Source organism: Crotalus tigris, unplaced genomic scaffold (genome assembly GCF_016545835.1).
Source record: "Crotalus tigris isolate CLP2741 ecotype Arizona unplaced genomic scaffold, ASM1654583v1 scf7180000024116.2146003, whole genome shotgun sequence".
In the NCBI taxonomy this organism is placed as follows: Eukaryota; Metazoa; Chordata; class Lepidosauria; order Squamata; family Viperidae; genus Crotalus; species Crotalus tigris.
Window position 1 is genome coordinate 1169302 of NW_024100393.1, and position 22569 is coordinate 1191870.

At 41.3% G+C, this 22569-nt stretch overlaps 1 protein-coding gene across 4 annotated transcripts in view; it reads right to left on the reverse strand.

Annotated features, from left to right (window-relative positions):
* UBE2E3 (ubiquitin conjugating enzyme E2 E3) overlaps positions 1-7986 on the reverse strand; it is a 119126-nt gene extending 111140 nt beyond the window's left edge. The window contains exons 1-4 of one of the 4 annotated variants that reach the window (XM_039322527.1): positions 7839-7986; positions 7168-7208; positions 6128-6321; positions 3739-3789 (exon numbers count right to left, since the gene is read on the reverse strand). In XM_039322527.1, the coding sequence (XP_039178461.1) occupies positions 3739-3789; positions 6128-6321; positions 7168-7208; positions 7839-7986 (434 nt within the window). Of the gene's footprint in view, positions 1-3738; positions 3790-6127; positions 6322-7167; positions 7209-7640; positions 7749-7838 lie in introns of those variants that run through there. The other 3 variants (XM_039322529.1, XM_039322528.1, XM_039322530.1) reach the window with 3 other exon arrangements.
* Positions 7987-22569: the final 14583 nt, after the last annotated feature.

Below are 22569 nucleotides of genomic sequence, written 5' to 3' on the forward strand. Positions count from 1 at the left end.
TCTACATTTGGAGTACATACAGTAGGTAACTGGTACTGCTACAGACAGAAAACAGAAACAGCAAGTCTACCATTAACCATAAGTCAAACATATCCTTCTGTCTAACTCGCCAAAGGCAGAACTTACAAAATCGGAACACTCTGAGCCTACTATGCCCTGCTCTGCAACAATCAGGAAACTCAGCTACTAAAAACAAAAGTGTCCCAGGTTCAAATGGCACCATGGATGTTAACTCAACAAAGGAGACTTAGGAGAATCTCTGTTCTGGAATCCCCACCATAAAACAACAACAATGATCACAGCCTGCCTTTATTGCTTTAAGGACACTCTATTTGGATATAAGGAACTTTGATGTGGTTAGGTCTCAGCAGGTGAGAACAGATCTATCAGTTTGGAAACCTAAGCTTGGCCATACCAATCTGGATAGGAAGGCACTAAGAAATCCCAGAACCGTAGACTGGATAAAGAAGTAAATAACAGTAATAACGAAAGATCCTGAAAGGAAGCTGGAGCACATCACTTTCTCATTATTGCCACACATACCCTTTGCATGGTGTGTGTTCATATAATAATTGAACTCAATTAAAGAGCACATTTACCACTGCAATGTTAACAATGACAATCACAACTCTGTGTATTGTATTTCCAGTTACAAAATATGGCTTCATTTGCATAAGCCATTCACACATTCAGTACAGATTGTGACATTTGTCAAAATACAACCCAGGATAATGATTCCTCCCAGTTGTTGAATTCATTTTTTTAAAAAAATAAAAACAGCTATTTCATTAAAAAGAGCTGTTCTCCAAAAGCACATATACTTGGGAATCAGGGTCTGAAGACAAAATGCAACTTTGAAACAGATGTTAGAAGCTTTCGAGATCCCTGCTGGAGCTAAACCAAGTTTTAATACAAAGAAAAGTGATGGCATTCCTTAACAAAAGCAGCAGAGCTCACAAACCCCCCCCCCTTTTTTTATTATTATTTTTAATAGCAGACCCACTTTTCTCTTCATTTTCTCTCATCCTGCAAGCAGAGCTCAATATCCATCTTTCCAAACTGATTGTATTAACAGAAGAATCATCAAACTGCCTCCTGAAAATGGAACACTTAAGAATAAAGATATTTGGGCAGAGATAATGAACTTCCCAAGAATGATAGAGGATAAATCTGAATATTAAAAGTATTCAGGTCTTGGGGGGGGTGGGGGAGGGTTTGCAAGCCTTCCCAAGCAATCTTAAGACCTCCTTTTATCAAGGAACTTTATCTCCGGATTCCAAAACTGGACTCCCCTCCCCTCCCCTCCTTTTTTAATTAGGAAAGCCCATCCTGATCTCTTCCTCCCCCCCATCAGGAATTCAGGGAGGGGAATTCCCTGTGCCAGCTGCAGCCATGGGGGAAGTTCTCAAGCAAGGCACCATTAACTGGCCTACTTATCCTGGAAAACACACAAAGAATTCTTTCACGCCACTCGCAGTTTCCGCCACTCGCAGTTTCCGCAACCTCGTCAGAGCAGAGGTATATTTGCTACTCTTGGCTCATCATAAATTTTTGGCCTGGACATGCTCTGGTGCTTAGCCCTGGCTCCTGCTCTAAGACGACTCTGCCTCGGGGAAAGGGTTAGTCACACAATCCTGCTGCCTCTCTCTTCACCACGTATAATCTTGCGAAGTCTAGCCCAGCTCAAAACTTACCACTTCTTTGAGGCCCCTGTACCAGAGAAAGGGCCCCAGAGGAATCCACAAAAAATGAAGGAGCAAAGAGATCAGCAAGAACAAAAAGACATGATTCCCTGGAGGCCGAAAGAGGGGGGGGGGGAAATAATCTTTTAAAAGGAGATGTGCTATTGTTTTCTCTTTCAGCATTCATTTGCTCTTCTTCTTCTACGCCTTGTCCTTTCTTCAGAGGAAGAAAAAAGAGAAAACTGTTGCTCTTTGTGGAATATTATTACCCTGCAAAGTTCGCCTGCCTACAACACCAAAGAATCTGTGGCGCTGCAGAGGAGAATAAGCATTACTAATCTATTCTCCTGGATATCACTGCAGAACCAAAAAAAAAAGTTTGTCCCTTGAGGCAAAATATAGTTCGTAGTCAGACTTCAGCAGCATACTCCATAAATGTTCTCATTTAGAGTTTGCAATAAAATGATCAGCCTATCCCACCTGTTCATTCTTCACACGTGCCCCCGCTCACCCACTATAGCCTTGCAGAGAGCTCCAAGGGATTCCAATGGGCAGTGAGTGGCGAATGAAACGACAGAAATGGTCCCAAGAAAAATGAGACGACAAAAATGGCGCAAAGAAAGCGCAACTATTATTATTATTTTTATGAAACACGAAGACCAGTTTTCAGCTGAAGCTTGGATGTTGCAGTAATCCTTACGAAAACATGATATGTCATTATTCTTTCTTTCCCAAGTGTAGAGACTGTCCAGGTGTCTAGCCCAAATCTCCCCATGATCCAGGTACAACTACAATCTAGGAGTTCTACCCCCATAGCTCATTTGCTTTACAGCTAGTCTAAGTTATCCTCTTTCACTGCTGGAAGAAGTGGGTGCCAGACTGTGAATTGGCAGATCGACAACTGTACCAAAAACCTGCAAGTGTTTAAGTTTAACTTGCTGCACCACAAGCTTCCAAATGGCATTTGACCTATAGCACCAAAGTGAAGGACTTAATCATTTTTTTTTTAAAAAGATAACTATTACATTTTTGGATTGAAGCATTTTAGGAAGAAAATTACACACATACACACACACACACACTTGTACAAGAAAAGCAACAACAAGCCTCCATGGCTTTGATAGTCCTTTCCTCAGAATCCAATTAAATAGCAGCAGTTCACAAAAAAAAATATGCTGCAATATTCCTTCACACCAGGCTTGCATTCAATATAATAGTCAGTGAGAACTGTAGTACGTAACAAATTGATTAAGAGCAAGAATCAATAGAAGTATCAGCCACAACCTTGAATAACTTTATTTTCTAACACTGGAAATTTCACAACTGCAATTTTAAAGCAGCCCATTGCTAATTTTTTAAAACAAAAAACAGCATACTCCTAATTTTCAAAGGGGGGGGGATTTCTCAACTGGCATATAAGAACTTCTGAGCAACTCTTTCATTCAAAAACTGAATTATTCACCTATGCTGACTTAGAATTCTCCTGTGCAAAATGATCATCACAATAATTTGCAATCTCCTCCAAAGCTATAAAATTATTTCTACATTATATTATCCTAGAATGTCATCCAATCTGGAAACATGAAATTTAAATTATCTTTGAAACTGACACCAAAACATGAAGTTTGAGAGGGAAACCATGTCTTTTTTTTCCCCAAATGGAGGTTAAGTTCAAGTTTTCATAAGCTCAAATATCCAACATCTCTTAAGTCCTAAACTAAGATATCACATCCATGATCACATCACTATTTAGCTTAAATGTGCACAACAAAACCTTTAACAAAGGCAATTATTTCCAACATATATGACATTTACCCTGTGCCACTGACAATCAAAGCATTCTGTCAAAGCATTTGATGACACTTGTTCCTCTTGCCTTTTACAATTCCTGCTTTATCTTATATTCATCTACAGATACTGGAGAACAGGCACATTTCTGTAGCTGAGCAATCTTTCAATCACCTTAACTTTTTTTTTATCTGCACCTCATTCCACCCCACTCCCACCCCCAAATGCATCAGCACCCCCAAAGGCTGGCCAGTTGATTTTCTCATACCTGCAATTCGGAGGTGGATCCAGAGTTATTTCGGCTAGCTCCTTCTGAATTCTGTTGGCAAAATGAGAACAGGCACAAAGCATTTGAGACAGTTGAATAAATCAGGGAATTACACTGCCCTCTACCACCATGCAGTTAAATGCAAGATTGGTTTTGCCTTCTGTATTGCTAACATGGCTGCTTCCTCTTTGTTCTCACAGGCACAACCCAAATCCCAGGACAGAGAAACTTTACAGCTTTTTTCCTGCTCTGTTATGGTAAACAGAGAGAGCATTTACACCTCAGCCTGGCAGGAATCCCTTCGGAGATTTCTGACAAGTGAGTCTTAGGGAGTTTTCAACCATTCTTTATAAAGGCTTTTTTTTAATTACAAAAAAATCTTATATGCAAATGAAACCAGGAAGGGAGGCAAGGGAAGGGAAAGAGGAAATACAAGCAGACTTCAGAATGACTTTGTACCAATAACTGAAATGAGTTACAGCCAAAAGCAATTACACAGTAAATATTTTTGGCTGGATTTTTCTCTCTACTTCAGACAGTGAATTTTAACATTTCAGTTCACTTCGTAGCTATGCAGTCAAGTGATCAGAGCAAAATCTAGCGATAACTTTAGAAGCACGTTTTCCCCTTCCTTTCTTTCCTCTCTCCCAGTGTTTGTATTGAAGGTTTGCTAAGTGACCCTGTTCAATAAAACACATACTGATATTATCAGTGATGGATCAGCCCTGGACAGAAACTATAATGTGTCAGTAACTTAAAAAAATTAATCAGTTTTATTATAATTTAACAAAAAGATACCAAAAGGATGGAGGGTCTCTGATTCCCAAAAGAAAATATTTTAGGGGAAACAAATATTGAAGATTGTAAAATTTTAGTCAATTTATGCTTTGTTTTAACAGAAAATGCATTATGATATAAACTAGATGAGGATTAAGTACTTAGACTCGTGCCCTACAATTTACACATGTTATGGAACTAAAAAGTGGGGATAAAATTTCAAAACACCAAACAGAATATTAGGAAAACGTTCAGAGTCATTTTCTCCACAACAAACATACTGTGCAAATTATTTTGTGACAGCAGCTGGCAAGTTACTTTAAATGCATTAGAAGTTGTTTTTAAAAAAATATTAATGTCCTTTTTTAAAAAACAACTTACTGTAACCATTTTATGTCTGATTGTGCTCAATTTAGTACATTATTTTAAATGAGAAATTGGTAAAAGCTAATACTGTTCTCACATAATGCATGCAGAGCTTAAAGTACAATGAAATATTTCAAGATTCCTAATGAAAGTCTACTTTACGACAGCAACATGTTTTACTCACAAACATACTGGCCCACTTAAGTGTTCAAACTACTACTAATTTTAACAAAATAAGCTTAAAATACTTTTAAACATGTCTGATGTGATTTGACAGATAGACTACTGGATATTGTAATGTGGATTCCTAGGTGAAACAGAGCTTTAGGAAAAGGGATTACTCAGTTACCCCCAAAGAGGCAAGATTCAAGGTATTTCAAGCTTGCCAACTCAAATGGCTATTAAAGAAAATTAAAAGCACATGTGCTTTTTGAAAGCAAAGCTGTGAGAAAGTCTGCATGCAGATGGTGATATTGTTCACTTAGGGACAACCTGTAGAAGGTTTTCAAGTATTTGAAACTTCCCAGATCAAAAGAAAATCAATAGCTTGCTGGACCACAAAGGTAGGAGACAGCCAAGATAATAGCCCTTCTTGCATTTCAATTACCTACAAATCCCACTCCCCCACCCCATCCACGTTGACCTGCATGGGTACTCTAAAGAAACAACCACCACAGAATTTGTGTAATTTGCAAAGCATCCTTTTTTCAGAGTATCCAAAGAAACTCAACTGAAAATAAAACAGCCAATGAAAGGGTCATTATTTCAAGGTGCCTCCCTCACAAAACAGCTATAAAAGATGGGAATTTGGTAATGGGCCTCCTTGCCTGAATGAACATGTGTATCAACAAGGTGTCACTCCTGCAAAAATGCACATGGGCCAAGTGGACCAAACCAGAGCCCAGCAGATGGCAAGAAGATTGCCTTCACAAAGTGGGCTTCAGCCCACATCATCACATCTGCTTTCCATAGTAGTAATTCTCAGATGAAGAACCTGCCTACACAAACTCACCCCCCCCCCATTTTCAACCTGGCAAATGGGTTGGGTGAACAGATCCCAAAGAAATCTGAGCAAGAGACCCTGTAGAAACTAGATTCTAACCCTAAAGCCATCTCTTATTACAAGCCTTTTCATCAAAGCGTAAAGTTTGCCCCTTTATATTTAGTGCCTTCTCATTAAGCTTCTCTCCTGCTCTTGCTTTTCCTCTAAAGAGGGAGCAACATTTCAGGTGTTTGGAGTTGTTACCTTTTAGCACTAGTAGATAGTTTAGCAGTAGTTTTGCTGGAGAGTTTGGTATTTTTCTTCTGCTGTGTTGCAGAAGGTTTTCTTTCTTCCTGTTCCTCAGGCTCAGGTGCTGGTGGGTCCCTCTGATCTGCGTCTGAACTACCACTGCTGGTACTTGGGCTTTCATCATCTGACCTTTGTCTATCACTGGACATCTTGGAAAATGTTGGGGGAAGGAGCAAAAGGAAAGGAATGGGACAAAAGAATATCAGTTAACTAAGTGGAGTGCAATCCACTCAATCCGAGTGGAATTTCTCCAGGCCCCCTTACAACTCAATGGTTGAACAATTCTTTTTAAAAGTTTCAGTTTCATGTTATAGACTAGACTAGAGCAACAGTTACCATAAGTAAGTGAAGGAAGGATCTTTTTGAATATATATATATATATATATATATATATATATATATATATATATATATATATATATATATATATATATATATATATTCTGTTTTCACATTTCAATTTATTTTACAGGCTCAGCTCTACAATTCTTCAGATAGTATATCAATCATTTAATTTTTACAGGCGTGAGGCAAATTTAGCAAAGTGTTCAAGCATAAGCATTAATAACTCATGACACGCTATAAACATTGCCCCCCTTTTTTAAAAAAAAAACAACCTCACAAATGCCCTGTAAATATTTACACTGGAGCAGAAGGAGTCAAGTCAACCATATTCTCCTCCTCCCAATATATTGCCAATAACAATACTTGAGCTGTTCTACAAATGGGGAGGCCCAAACCAAACCAATAAATGACCCCACTCCCTCTTGTCTCCTTGTTATTTAAATAGCTGGAAAGGATTTGCTATTTCAGACTCCAATGTTTTTTCTCTCAGTCAGAAATCAGCCAGCTCGGGTTCTGCTGGCACGGCCATCAACAAGAATTACATTTGGTCACTACAGAGTAGGCTGGAAATGGGGGGGGGGGAGAGAGAGAGAGAGAGAGAGAGAAAGGAGGAGGAGGAAGAAGAAAAAGAAGCATAATTCAAACTGCACCTTCTGGAAAGCTTTCAACGCCACCGAGTCTTGATCAGTTTCTACAAAACAGACCGACATATTTTTTTCCTGCCCCCTCTTAAAAATAAAAATAATAAAAAAAATCCAGGAAAGATGAATTTGGGGGTGGGAGGCGGTTGAATATTTGTATTGTATAATTAAAAAAAACGAAAAAGGAAGGATGGTCCTCGTCAAAAATTACAGCAGCAGGGCAGAAAACTGAAGCTTTGCCCTCGTTCTCTCTCTCTCGCTCTCTCTCCCTTTCACACACACATACAAACACACAAACACACACACACCGTCGTTGTCGTCGGCGTCGCCGTCCCCCCCCCCGCCGCCCCCTCCTTCTCCTCCTCCCCCTCCCCTCCTCCTCCTCTTGGCTCTGTAGGGAGAGCCGAGCTCCCAGCCAGGAGGTATGGAGAGGCTGTTATGGTAGGAAGCTTTCCACCACGACCAGTGTGGTGTGTGCGCACCAAGTGAGGCGTGAACTCAGTCCGGTTCCTCTGGCTCCCCTGACCACCGCCAGGCAGCGAGCGCTGAAAACAAGAACAAAGCTCCCTCTACCAATCTCTCTCTTTCGCTCCCCCCCCCCGCGCTCCCCCTCCTCTCTCCTCCCCCCACCATGCTCGCCCAGGCTCCTGATGCAGCCACCTAACCCTTTTCTCCTTTACCTTCGCTGGCGTCCTGTGCCGATGTTAGAGCGGAGGGGAGGGATGGAGGGGGGAGGGAAGGGGATAAAATGTCCTTGGAGGGGATGGAAGCAGCCGGGGGGGAAATAAAGCAGCAGAGGACGCTCTGTGGCCGGGCAGTGTGGAACATTGAGAGTCGGAGCGGGGGGGGGGGTGGGGGGAGAGTGAGCGAGCGAGCGAGTGAGAAAGGGGGAGGCGCAGTAGACTCGACGGCCTGAGGGTGGCGCTGCCGAGGCCTCTTTTTTCCCCTCCTCCAAGCGACTCCCACGGTGGGGTAGAGGGTAACGTGGACCCGGGATCGAGTACTCCCTCTCTTCCCCTCCCTCGAGGAACAGGCCGGATGGAACGAAGGAAGAATCGAACGTTCTACCGCCTCCGCCCCCGTGTGTCGCTACGTTCGCTTTCAGAACCTTGCAGTCAGCAAAGTTCCAAATGGGGGGGGGGGAGGAAGGCAGGGAGGGGGACGGCGCTTGCTCCCTACACTGCCTGACAGAGCGCGCCCCCCTGTGGGCTGGGGCGCGCGCACGCGCTCTCTTTACCTTTGCAGGGTGCGTGCTTTCCCCAGTGGACAAAATGTGCTTGGACGGATCTCAAGTTTTGCACCCTAGTCCTTGCCCGAGCAAGGACTCTTCGGCTATCCCATCGCAACCATGTTTTTTTTTTCCTTCTTCACCATGTGTATCCAGCGGTGGTAGCTAAGAGGGGGCCACGGGGGGGGGGAACACGGGATATTGCCGGTGGCAGTAAAGAGCGAAATCGTGAATCTGTTGTGAGTTGACAGCTGTCTTGCAGTGGCAATTAAATTGATTTGGGAGGAATTAGCTGTTTCTGGGTCTCTCTCGATCTAGCTACAAAATAAGAGTGGGAGATTGATAATCTGAGCCGAGGCAAAAAAAAAAAAAAGAAAGAAAAACTAGTAGTTCAGGTGGGTTAGTAAATTGCTCAACCTGTTAGAAAACAAACCTAGCTGCGGTATATGCTGCTGGGCCAGAATTAGTAGTTACGCTGCTGGGATGTGCCATGAAATAAAACCAAGCAACTCATTGAAAATGTCAGAGCAGTTATATAAATGAGATGTCTTTCATGCTAATGTCAAGTTTGGGAGATATTGATTGGGGAGTTTAAGGATAAACAAAGGTAAGTTTATTGAATCAAACTATTTTCAGGTTTGTGCATTCAGCACAATATTGTGGTGCTAAGCCTAACACCTGCTTCAATGCATCAAGTCTGGCTACTTTTCAACACACAAAATAATGGTGTACTTTCCAGCTTGGCCCCAAAGCATGTCCCTCAAAATGAAGCAAAAGATGGAAAACCAAGGGTTTCAACAGCTTCATCACTCATCCGAAAGTGTCTCAGAAAAGCTGTTTCCCACAGTCATGTGAGACAGGATGGACTTCAGCTTTTTCTTTAGACCAGTGGTTCTCAACCTTTTTAATGCCGCGACCCCCAACCGGTCGTAAGTCAAGGACTACTCAACCGGTCGTAAGTTGAGGACTACTCAACTGGTGCAGCACCGTTTGCAGAATGGGACTTTTGGCGGGCTCAGCAGGGCAGAGACAGCATGGACAATTCCTATTGGCTTTTGAAAGCCAATAGAATTAGACTCTATTCAAGAGAGTCTATTCTATTGGTTTTCAAAAGCCAATAGAATAAAAGGGAGTAGCACAGCTAAGGAAAAGGGGGGGAAATGGCGGACTGCGTTGTTTGGCAACCCCCGTGAAATGGTCGTTCGACCCCAAATGGGGTCCCGACCCACAGGTTGAGAACCACTGCTTTAGACTGTAGCAATTTAAAGAAACATGGGGAAAAAATTAGTATACCTCCAGTAATCTGCAGTGAAGATTGCAGAGTGTAGATCTGATAAATATAAGAATAAGTCATTTTACTAGGCCAAAGCAAGAGAGTTTGCCTAACCCACCCTACAGAATCTGCCACAACTTTCCTAGGCAGAAGCCTGTTCCTCTTATTTGTTACATTTCATCCACACCTTTTCATTCAGAAGCCCGAGATGGGATCCATCATGCTCCCTCCCTCCCTTCTTTTCTTAGGAAAATGAAAAGGTGGAACACAAGAAATATAATCCAGGCTGACCCTAGCTAAAGAGAAACTTTTGCCTTGACTGAGGCTTTCCCCCTTCCCCCCCCCTCTTTAAAATGACATGTTTGGAAGAAGCAGGAAACTGCAAGGGAAATGGGACTGACAACATTGCCGATTGTACTTATAGTTGTAAGACTGCAGATCAGTGTTGGTTGGGAAGGTTATATATGCAGGTCTCTACTCTGAAGAAGAAAAAAATCTTTGAAACGATTGAGTTGGAGGAGAATGCCCATGGCTACTTTTCTCCACATTCCAGCCCACATGCTCTTCTTTCAGTCTGCCTTGCAGAATGTCTCTTCCAGGTTCTCCACCAAGATCTGGCCCTGAAGTTTGTAGTATTGGATGAAAGACCATCTTCTCTCTTCAGTATCCTGTTGATGAAAAGCTGCATCCAATGTGAAGAACGCTCACATGTCATGCACACATATGCCTAATGGCAAGAATAGTTCAGTAATAGAACTACCATGCAAGCAAGCAATTCCGCTGTTGGACTGGGGGTGGTGGTGAGGGGGGAATGGAAAAGAGCCAGGGACAAATCTCCACTCGACCACAGAATTTCCTGGTAGACCTTGAGGCAGTGGCTCTTCCTGTCTGCCCAATCCTCTTCCCACTGGGCTATTATGGGGAGGCCTCCCTATGTAAGCCTCCTTGAAATCCAGACCAAATGGGAAGAACTTTGAAATAAATACTTTCCTTGCAAGGTGGTGGGATTCTTTACACTGGATATTTACAGACAGGCTGGATACAAATTTGCTGTGAAACTTCAGTTTTTCGGATCCTGCCGAGAGCAAAGGGCTGGATTCAATGCCTTAAATAGCTTCTTCCAGCTCTATGGCCCTGTTTTCACAGCATGCTTAATTGGGGTGGGGGGAAGACAGGGAGATTAAGTGTTGTATGTTAACCCTCTCTTCCCATTAACCTCACAGCAACAAAAGTCCTATACCAACCCATGAGTTTGGAAAAAAAACACATACCGGTAGGTTTTAAATATAATTCAGTTAAAATTTTTCGTATTTTAATTTGAGAGTCTGCATCACTTTCTGATTGCAACCCCTTTTAGCTTACATTTAACAAAAGTTGTGGCAGGATCACAAGCACTGAAATTGTAAAGTCAGGAGTATTGAGAATATGCTGCTTTTCCTGGAACCAGGCACTGGATTAAGGAAAAGAGCTAAACGGGGGTAAAACTGGCCTTGATGGTAAAAGGAGATTATTGCAGATTACTTTGACCAAGAATCTTCTTCCTGGTTACCCACAAACCAAAGTATTCCGCTACAGAATCAGGGGAAATTGTCGTTCTAATTACTAGTCTGTCTCATCCGCATGCAAGAAAGCTTCCCCCCATTAAGTTCATGCTCCATTTTCTCTCTGTCTGTGTGTGTGTGTGTGTATCTGTCTGACTTGTATCCTTCCAGATATTATTGAAATCCAGCAGTCCCAGCCAGTGTAGCCAATGAGGAATAATGCTTAAACAATGTCTGAAGGACACTATGTTCCTCATTTCAACTGCATACAGTGAAAGCACGCAAGAAGCGGTTGCATATCCTCAGCCAATAAACTGAATGCTCAGTGCGAACTGACACTGCATATTTATAGGGTTTATAGTCTTATACAAGTAGTCCTTGACTTACAGCAATTCACTTAGTGAGCATTTGAAGTTAACGGCACTGAAAAAAGTGACTTATGACCATTTTTCAGACTCAACGACCTTTGCAGCATCCCCATAGTCACATGATGCTTTACATTTGGATCAGTGGTGGGATTCAGCCGGTTCGCACCACTTCGGCAGAACCGGTAGCTAATTTTTTGTTGCCCAGGCCTAGGATGGACTTCCACACAGAGAACCGGTTTTTCACATATTTGAATCCCACCATTGATTTCAGATGCTTGATAATTTGACTCACATTTATGATGGTTGCCATGTCCCTGGGTCATGCGATCCCCTTTTGTGACCTTCTAACAAGCAAAGTCACTAGGGGAAGCCGGATTCACTTAACTAATTTAACAACTGCAATGATTCACTTAACAAATGTGGCAAGGAAAATCGTAAAATGGGGCAAAACTCGTTTAACAAATTTCTCACTTAGCAACGTAAATTTTGGTCTCAATGGTGGTCATAAGTTGAAGGCTACCTGTACATGTATAGGCACAGATCCTAATCCACATCAAGCTTCCAACCTGTGGATTAGAATGAGGTAGTAATAGTCATGTATGCTCCATGCTTTGTGAATTCAAAGCCGGTGTATACCATTTCTAAGTAATTTCAGCCATTCACCCTTGCTGGCACTCTAGGCTTTTATTTTGTGACACAGTCCACGCTTAACTGTATCTGTTAAAATCCTAGCAACCGCACACTCACATATGCTAAGCTTGACTAGTTTTAATCTTCTTTGTTGTGTGTATGTGGCTTAGCATGTCATATAAACCTAACTTCTTTGAAAGTTTATAGCTCAATTTATTGTGTGAATCCAGATATGGGAGAAATACAGGAACATGGGCAGTTTTATTATTTATTTTGGTCTAGATACTGCCTGACTTCAATGGAGTGGTGTATAAATACTAACATAAAAACCAATACCGTTAGCTCTAAGAACCTAGTTAATCTGCTTTTCTGCCCCCATAAGAGATAATAAATCTAGTGCATTTTAAATTAAGCCTTGATCATTTCAGCAGTTGTTGGTCTTTTCAACTCATGTTAGTCTCTGTCTATAAATAGATCAAGGACTGAAAAGAACTCAAAGGTTGCTAGCACAGGGCAGCAGATTGTCTTATAAAATTTTGCTGTGAAGCAGATCATTACTAACATCATCTTTTTCCCGAGGATCAACTTCAGGAGCTGGTTTCTTTGGGCACCTGCCAAGGCCTACCTCAACAAGGGACTCTTTTATCAAAGAGAAGAATCTGGCTTGACCTTCCAGCTGGCTTGCTCTGAGCAAGTAAGCAATTCTAGGAGCAAATACAAGAATTGACACCCTCCATTTGACATACCCTCCTCTAGATGGCTATGTAGCTTTGGCATTTAACCTTAAGAAGAGTTCATAGCTCCTGTCTTTGCAAGTATGAAGTCCCAGATTCAGTCTAAGTATGACTAGATAAAGCTGAAATCTTGGAAAAATGTAGTGCAAAGAATACTGAGTTAGATCAGCCAGTGGTCTGCTTTAGGATAAAAAAGCAGGCCAGTAAGAGAAAATGTAATGGAAGAGGAGCAAAAGCTGTAAAAAAGAGGAACAATGAGGAAAACTGGTACACCAAAGCCATCTTGGCTGGCTCCTTTGCAAAGTTGTCTAGAACCAATCCATCAGAGTAATTTCAACTCAGAGCTGTGTCCCAAGCTTAGACTTTAACCCAAGCCTCCTATATCTAATGATGGTGGTGTTCTAAAGTCAATTAAGATGAATGAAATATTAATTTTGATAATGAAGTAATGGGAAATTGCTAGCCTTATAAAAGTATGGCTAATCAATTATGGAGCAATAAGGAAATGTGCAGTTTGTGCTGGGTGGTAGTAGGAATCACAAAATGTCACCAAGAGAATTGTGCTATTAGTCATGATAGAAAATCGTTTCCTTCCTTTCTAGTCATGCATTCAGCATTCTGATTATCATGGCTTTGATATACAATGTGGCCAGATAATAAGCATCTTTAGCAATCTATCTGTTTGAAAAAGTGCATGACAATATTTGGAATTGTCTCTGTTTTGTCTGTTATTCTTTGTATATCTTTACAGTATTCCTCTTATCTTCCATAAAATAGATAGCCTCAGATATCACTGATGTCTACAAATGTGTGCCTTTGCAAGTGTGTGTAGTATGGCCAATGGTGTAACTTTAGGGTTGCAGCTACCCAGCTATGCTATAGGCATCAACTCGAGCAGTGGGCCGGGGGAATAAATAACAAACTATATCTTAACACTACAATATAAACACTTCCCCTGACATCTTTGTAGACAAATGTTGCCACACAAATATTGAATGGTGTAGCTTATCTCCTGACATTTTGTCATTTTGGTGTCCTTGTGGTTAGGTGTGGATGCTCATGAGCCCCTTTTCAATTATTCCATTCCATTCTGTTCTACTACTTTTCTATTCTCCCTACCCTCAACAAAATTTAATTTCTCTTTTCAAACTCTTAGAACAGTTTAAATGAAGCCATGTATGTATTTTGGTATTTTGCAAACATGGGGGGGGGGGGGAGAGAGATGCTGGGCAAGCGGGAGATGGCAATACCAGTATGGAAAAGGTGAGAAAGATGAAGAGAGAGGCCAACCAGGAAATAGGTAAGAGCCTTTATATAGGATTTGCCAGGGGATGATAAGGATGGCAAAGTGAGGACACTTCTCCATTTTTATTGAATCTATGGATAGCAGACCATATGACCTATTTAGGATAACTTGGATCCTTCAGAGTAAGTGGTCCTGTGAGAAATATTCTTGACATCAGAATATTGCTCCCTTTATTTGGAATTGAGTTGGTTCTGTGGAAGTGACCAAAACATGTCTGTGCTTAATTATCTGGAAAGTTTGAGCCAGTAACTCACAAGGAAGTGGACAGAGTCCTCATTGCTGAGAATTCTGCCACCTGTATTCTGAACCCCTATGCCCCTCCCGGCTGCTTAAGGCCTTCCTGTATGTGGTTGGTTCCTCTTTTTTTAAAAAAAATGTAACTTTATTGAAAAAAAATGTAAAACATAAAAATTAATACAATAAGAAGGAAAAAAGGCAGAGGAAGAAATAAAAAAGAAAGCTAAAGAAAAGGCAGGGGAAAAATAGAAAAGAAATAAAAAATAAAGAGTCTTCTAATCTTCTTTACAGCAATTATTAGCATAATTTTAGATTTACTTGTTTCTCTAAAGTTAGATCTTGACTCGCTTCTTTCTATCATTTACTCTATTTGTTAAAAACCATAGATCAGGGGTGTCAACTGCTGGCCCACAGTCCAGACACATCATCCGGAAGCTGCACCCACCCCATTGCTGGCAATGGCAAAACCGTCCCGTTACGTTGCGCGATGTCACATGACATCACGAGTTTGACATGTCTGCCATAGATCATGTTGATTTTTTCTGCTTTACACAAAAAATCCATAAGGGGCCTCCAGTCAGCTATAAACATAGATATTGTCTTTTCTTTAACCAAACAGGTCAATTTGGCCATCTCATCAAGTTCTGTCATCTTCATCAAACATTCCTCCATTGCACATATTGCCAAATTTTTACATTCTTTGTGCCTACCACAATCTCACTGCAGTTATCATATATAAAAACCAACAACCCATTATTTTTTTTCCAGTTGTTTATCCAACAATCCCAAGAGGAAAAGTTTTTTTTTTATTGTATAAATTGGTCATGCATTTGAACCCCAAAAGTGCTTTTTTTTTGGAGGTCCACCAAGCATGATAAAATAATCCTTTTTAATCTTCACATTTTAAACTTAGATTTGAAGTACATTCTAGATAATGCTTCTGGTGTCATACACCAATGGTACATCATTTTGTAAAAGTTCCCATTAAGATTATAACATAGTATAAATTATGATTAGTAAATTATGGAGGTGGTTGATTCCAGGCAGTGATTAATGCCTCATTGGGAGATGGTGGTGCCACCTGTTTTGAAGAAAGCAGTGGAATGTCCCCTTCTCAAGAGGCCATCTTGGGACCCAACAGTGTTAAGACAATTTTAACCCAGTTTCAAACATTTGCTTTTTTAGAGAAGATTAGTGAGAGAGTGGTAGGTGCTCATCTTCACAGCCACCCAGAGGAGGTGGATTATCTGGACCCATTTCAGTTAGGAGTTTAGCTAATCTACACCACTGAGACAACATTCCAATTGTGGCAATGTGTGATGAATCTGTCCTAGCTCTCCTGGATATCTCAACAGCAGAGTGAAGTATTTTCTTGCTCCCATGTCCACAATAGTTAAAAGAGCAATCTGTTTTGCTAGGTTAAGCATGCGTAAAATAAGAAAGGATAGAAATTTCGTTTTCATCCAAAGATCAGTTTGAAGCAAATTAAGATGTTTACGCAGAGCACCTTTTGTTGTTGTTCTTGTTGTCAGTTGCGAAGTCGTGTCCGAGCCATCACGACCCCATGGACAACGTTCCTCCAGGCCTTCTTGTCCTCTACCATCTTCTGGGGTCCATTTAAGTTCACGCCTACTGCTTCAGTGACTCCATCCAGCCACGTCATTCTCTGTCATCCCGTTCTTCTATTTCCCTCAATCTTTCCCAGCACCTTTAGGAAAATAAAAAAAATGTGGGTTGGTTTCCGCAAATTTCATTACTAGGCTAGGTGACATCTTTTAAGATACCCTAAACTTTGCTGAAGGTGTTACTTAGCCTGGTAATGAAATGTTTGGAAACCAACCCACAAGCTCAGAGAAAGAACCTTCACCCTCATCCTACACCTGAGCTACGGATATTCACCACTATTGCAAAACTAAAAGTGTTGATGAAGACTAAAGACATTTTTAAAAGTGTCTGCATATTTTAGGCTGTTCACAAGTTCATTTTAAAAATATCTGAGGACCTTGGAAGTAAACCATCAAAAGTTCAATAAGGCATGCAGAATTTTAGGGAGGGGCTGGTGGAAGAAACAAACCTTGTCACAGAGCTCTAGGGAAAAAAAATGCCAGTGTAGGTATAAAATACCATTTTATCAGATTATCAGATATTGCAAGCTAAACTGAAGAAATGTATTTCCTACAAGGATGAAATGCCTATTTTGAAAAATGAAACGCCATTTCAGTAACTTCGCCACACAATCATTCACACTTCAGTCAAACGGAGGTACTTACAGTAAGTCTGGATTCAGAAGCCTCTCCTGTAAATAGGCAGTGGGCCTGCAAGCATCAAGAGTTTCAACTAAATAAGGCTAACTGATTTGATTTGACATAATTTAATTTTTTTAGAAGATCCTGGGAGCAGAAAATTAGATGGAGATACTCAAGGCTCTAGTTTTTTCCTCCTCCCAAAGACACCTGGATCTAGCGAAGCAAATGGTGTACATGGATGAACTCTCAACTTTCTGGGAGGAAAGTGAAAGCTTGATAAAATGCACTTGGCCATCACCCATCTGTACATTAAATACAACTGGGGTAGCCAGGAACTCATAATGGTTCCATTCCTTGAAGGTTAACAAGATCATCCACCACCCTGTGGATACATAAGAGAGGATGGACCTCTATCTGAACAGATGTCAAAAGACAGCTTGTCTTTCTCTTAGAAAGCACCAGTTGAAAAATCCAACTCCCAAATTAAACAAATAAGCACAAATTAGAAGACATTGAAGTTACCTGTGCAAAGGGGACCACAACTAGGTCCAAAAGTCTGCTAGCGTTAACCTTCAAGGAGTGGAACAATTATGAGTCCACATGGTGGCAGACGATCACGTTAGCCTTTAAGGATTGGAATCATTATGTGTTCCTGACTATCCCAGTTGTATTTAAGGTAGGGAAGGGTGATGGCCAGTGAATGAGTGACTCACTCACTCACTCACTCATTCACTCAATTTCTAGGTGGCTTGACATATACCAAAATGGTAAAATTAACAGTAAAACCAGATAGTTTGTATCATCTAAAGAGAACAGTAATCAAATTCTGCCCCCTTCCAGCAAAGATATAAACAGACAACTACACTAACTCCAGACTTGGGAGAAGAGCTGTGGTTTTAGTGTACTTTTAAAAGCCAGCAAGATCAAATGAAACTTCAGAGGGACACTCTTCCAGAAGACAGGTGCCACAATAGAGAAGACCTGCTTTCTGAGCCCCATCAGATGACTTTGTTTAATCAATGGGAGCCAAAACACCTCACCTCTGTCAAATCTTACAAAATAGATGAAATCCACAGGAGACAATAAGTCCCTCGAATAACTAGGTCCTAAGCCAGTGATAACCATCACCTAGAATTGTACTCAAATAGCTTACTGCAGCTTATCATGCATGGATGTCACAGAGGCATGGTGTAGCCTGCCTACCACTGTTTGTGCTGTTGCATTCTGGACCAGCTATAGCTTCCACATTTATTTTCAGGGGTCTCATACAGAGTATATAATCCATCCCCGAGCATTAGTGTAAAAAAGAAAAAATATTAATTCAATAAGGGTTTTGCTAAAGTACTACATATGATCTTTATCATTTTAAATGATGTTACAGTTTCAGTTTTATATCTCAACCCTGGGTCAGCTAAGCAATGCTGTTGAAGTTATGTCTCAATGCCTGGAGGATATGAAGTCTTGGATGAAGAAGAACAAGCTGAGTCTGAACCCTAGCAACACTGAGTACTGTGTTTCCCCGAAAATAAGACCCGGTCTTATTTTTCTTTTTGCCTCCCAAAACGGCACCAGGTCTTATTTGGGGGGGGTATCTTTCCATAGTTTCACCTTGTGGTGGCGGCACTGACAGCCCCACCTAGCTGGCCCACTTCTGCGGCTGAAGGAAATGCCTCTGCAGCTAAGAATGGAGTGCCGGCCTGCATTTCGCCATCAGAGGCCTTCCGGAAAGGCCTCTGCAGCCAAAAACCAAGCTACAGATTGAATCCATAACTCAGTTGTTGGCTGCAGAGGCCTTTCTGGAAGGCCTCTGATGGCGAAATGCAGGCTGGGGGGCGGTGAGGTGAGGTAGGTGTCAATTCATGGGAGGCCTGGCTGCAACAGTAAGCGGGTGCAGGGTTAGAGCAGGGCAGCTCCACCCCACCTCCCCACCCTCACCCTAGCTTGATTTTTAAGCATGTGCCTCACCCCAAAACAAGGGCTTATTTTGGGGGTAGGGCTTATATTAGGCCCATCCCCCAAAATCAAGCTAGGGCTTATTTTGGGGTAGGTCTTGCTTTCGTTGTGACTGTGGGTGATTGGACCCTCTGGTGTTGGGAATCTTCTATCTTTGCCTGGAAGGGGCCGCACTTCCTCATTTGGGCCAAGTGTGTAATCTGAGGAACCTTTGAGACTTACAGCTCCTACCTGAAGAGCTGATGGCAACTGTAGCCAGGAAGGCCTTTGCACAAGTTCATCAAGTGCATCTGTAACATCTTTTGAATGACCAGTTGGCTCTTCTGATGGTGACCCATGACTTGGTTGCCTCGTGGATGAATGGACTGTTGTAATATGCTTTATATGAGGCTACGCTTGAAAACCAGCTATAGCTGTCCCAGAACGCAGTAACACGAGCAGCAATGAGCAGACTACAGCACCTATTGGGTTGAATTACAGCTTCCCAAATCCAACCCTGCAGGACAGTGAGCATTTGTCAACCTGCCTCCCCATGTCTACTATCTACAATAATTATGATTAATGCAGCAGAGTTGTTGTAAGGATATCTGAATCCATTCTTGCAAACCTCTTCGGAAAACTAAAGTTTGGTTTAAATGGTTACGATGATTATGCAGAGTATTGTAAAAATTACCCAACAAGAACATTATATCCATCCCCCTTGCCTGCTCTGAATGTCTTTAATGCTCCTGCAGCTCATAATGAGCCCCCCCACCCGCTTTGTTAACACAAAATAAAGGGAAAAGAAGAGGCATACCTACTTTCCAGATGAATTTAAAGCAGCTATGTATTCAGAAAGAATAAGAGAGTCATGTAACTCTTTCTTCCATTTTGCTTCTTTTTTTCCTGGCTATTAGTCTGTGTTCTATAGTAGCTGCATGGGAACACTGCATACGTATATCTGCCCTCATTAGTTATTGCTTCTTTTTTCCTTCTTAAATAGCAATAGCAATAGCAGCATTTAGACTTAGTCTCCAAAGGAAATATTATAAGCCAAAAATTCTCAAACCTTCCCCCTAAAATGATGAAGGAATTTGTCTGATTCCATCATCATGGATGAAAGTAATGACTGAATGGGCTGGGCTAAGAAAGAAATATACCACTTGCATATAGCCATCAAAATATTAATCTCCCTATCACTGAAGTTCTCAAGCTTTGCACAGGCAAAGGGGAAAACAATGCTAGGGTGAATTTTGGTAAACTTCGACTTTGCCTACATGAGGCAAAGGTTTCAAAGTAACAATACTCTTATCTCTCAGTTTCACTCATCCTTCTCCTGAGACCCACAGTTTGAGACCCCACATCATCAAATCTACTCTGTCTTCATAGAGTGCAGCACAGGCAAGGTGAACCTCTCCACTCTTCTCTCCTCACAACAATCCTGGTGGAGTAACTTGACAGATGATGTTTGGACTATTGCCGAAATAACTTGAGCCTCATTCCACTTGTGCTGCTAGGGCATGTGTGTCAAACTGCCGGCCCATGGGCCAGATGCATCATAGCAAAACCGCGCCCATCCCATTGCCAGCAATGGCAAAAAAGTCACGATACGTCATGACATGTCATGTGATGTTGTGAGTTTGACACCCGTGTGCTAGGGGAAGGGCAACTACAAAGCCAAGTGTAGTTTTTAATATAGGGCTTTTAAAAACAGCCAGCTTTTAACTCTCCTCAAAACCAGTTTACAACCACAACTGAGTCCAAAATTTCCTTTGATAAGCCAGACATTTGTTGAGTTTTGCCCCATTTACAACTTTTTTTTCCGGTGGTTGTTAAGTGAATCTCTACAGTTGTTAAATTAGTAACACAGTTGCTAAGTGAATCTAGCTTCCCCATTGACTTCGCTTGTCAGAAGATCCCAAAATGTGATCACATGACTTTAGCACAATGCAACTGTCATACATACATGCCAGTTGCCAAGCCTCTGAATTTTGATCATGTGACTGCAGGGATGCTCTAATAGTTCTGAGAAAACCAGTCATAAGTCACCTTTTCCAGTGCCATTGTAACTTCAAATGGTCACTAGATGAAGTTGTAAGTCAAGGACTATCTGGAATAGCTGCTGCTTTTTTATTGTCTGTTTTTCTTGTTTTGATATTTTCGTACTATTTCATTTTTTTAAAAAAAGTTCTTTGTCATTAAATTTATAGCCATTTATTTATGTCATTCCTCTAGGACAGACATTCAAACTTGCGACGTCATGTGACGTCGCGCGATGTATCGGAACTTTTTCTTCATTGCCAGCAATGGGGTGGGTGCGGTTTCCTCATGATGCGTCTGGCCTGCGGACCAGCAGTTTGACACCCCTGCTCTAGGACAGGGGCCTTCAAACATGGCCTTTTTCTGACTTGTGGACTTCAACTCCCAGAATTCCTCAGCCAGCGTGCCCCAATATTGCATTCATAACACACCCTCTCCAATTTTCCCCCAGAGAAGCCTTGTGAGCTAGGATGGATGGAAAGATGGCACAATATAATTATTTATTCATTTGTTCCTATTTGCTATATGTGTTATTGGGCTGCCTAGTTTATATATTGGCTAGATTTAAATCCCAACTATATTTCAGGAGCTGAAGACAGCACACACAGTGCTCCCTTCTCCTAATTTTTCCTAGAGAACTCTGTGAGGCAGGTTGGAACAGAAGTAGCCCAAAATCACATAGTGAGTTTCCATGGTTGAGAGTGGACTTGGACTTGGACTCAGATCTTCTCAACCCTAGTCTAGCGCCTTAAGCACCACTTCATCCTGGCTGCTGCCGTTAGCCAGCTGGGGACCAAACTTGATATGTTGTAAAGGATTTAATAAGGGTGTGACAAAGTGAGAATGGGAATATTGCTTAAAAATGTGAAGTCAAACTGAATCTTAGGAATTTCTCTTTACTGTGGATGATCCTCACATTCTCTTTTTGCTAATAGCTTTCCCCTCTTTTATTTATATAGTCACATCAAGATGCTTAAGAGCATTTAAGAGTTGAAAAGTTATGCATTCCTAGTTGTGGTAGGTATTTAGAGCATATTCTATGATTAATGCATGAATATATTTTGATGAAAGCTCCAGTATAAACCAGATGGCAATTCCAGATCAGGGTGTGGTGAGGGAGGGGGAGAGAAAGAGAGAGAGGGAGGGAGGGAGGGAGGAGAGAGAGAGAGAGAGAGAGAGAGAGAGAGAGAGAGAGAGAGAGAAGAGGGAGGGCAGGAGGGAGAGAGGGAGGGAGGGAGGGAGAAAGAAAAAGAAAGAAAGAAAGAAAGAAAAAGAAAGAAAGAAAGAAAGAAAGAAAGAAAGAAAGAAAGAAAGAAAGAAAGAAAGAAAGAAAGAAAGCAAAGTATGGAACTCCTAATTCATTGCTTGTACTAAGTCATATAATAGAAAACCCCTGGCATAAACAATATTTTGAATGACAAGCAACTTAGGCATATTAGTAAGAAACATGCAGGACAGTTGCAGAAACCTATCAGTCAGCAGATCAAGTCTTCCATTATGCTATTAATGATGGTGCCAAGGCAGACCTGGGAAATGACTGATTGTCAGAATTAAGTATTTGGAATTTTATTTGATAAAAGGTGAAAATTAATGATAAATTTGTTTTGCAATTTCACCGACTCACCACTCTGCAGAAATTCAAATATAGCTTACTGTGACATGCATCTGTTATTAAGGGGATTAGCTTTGAGGCAGTTGTACATCTCAAAGCATTATGAATTAGATTAATCATGTTTATTTAAAGAATGTATATCCCACCTGATTCCACAGACTCCAAGCAGCTCACATAAAAAAAATCATAACAATACCTTAACATAATAAACAAAACTGATCGGCATCATTGAAATGACGTATTATATGACTGGCCCTCAGATCC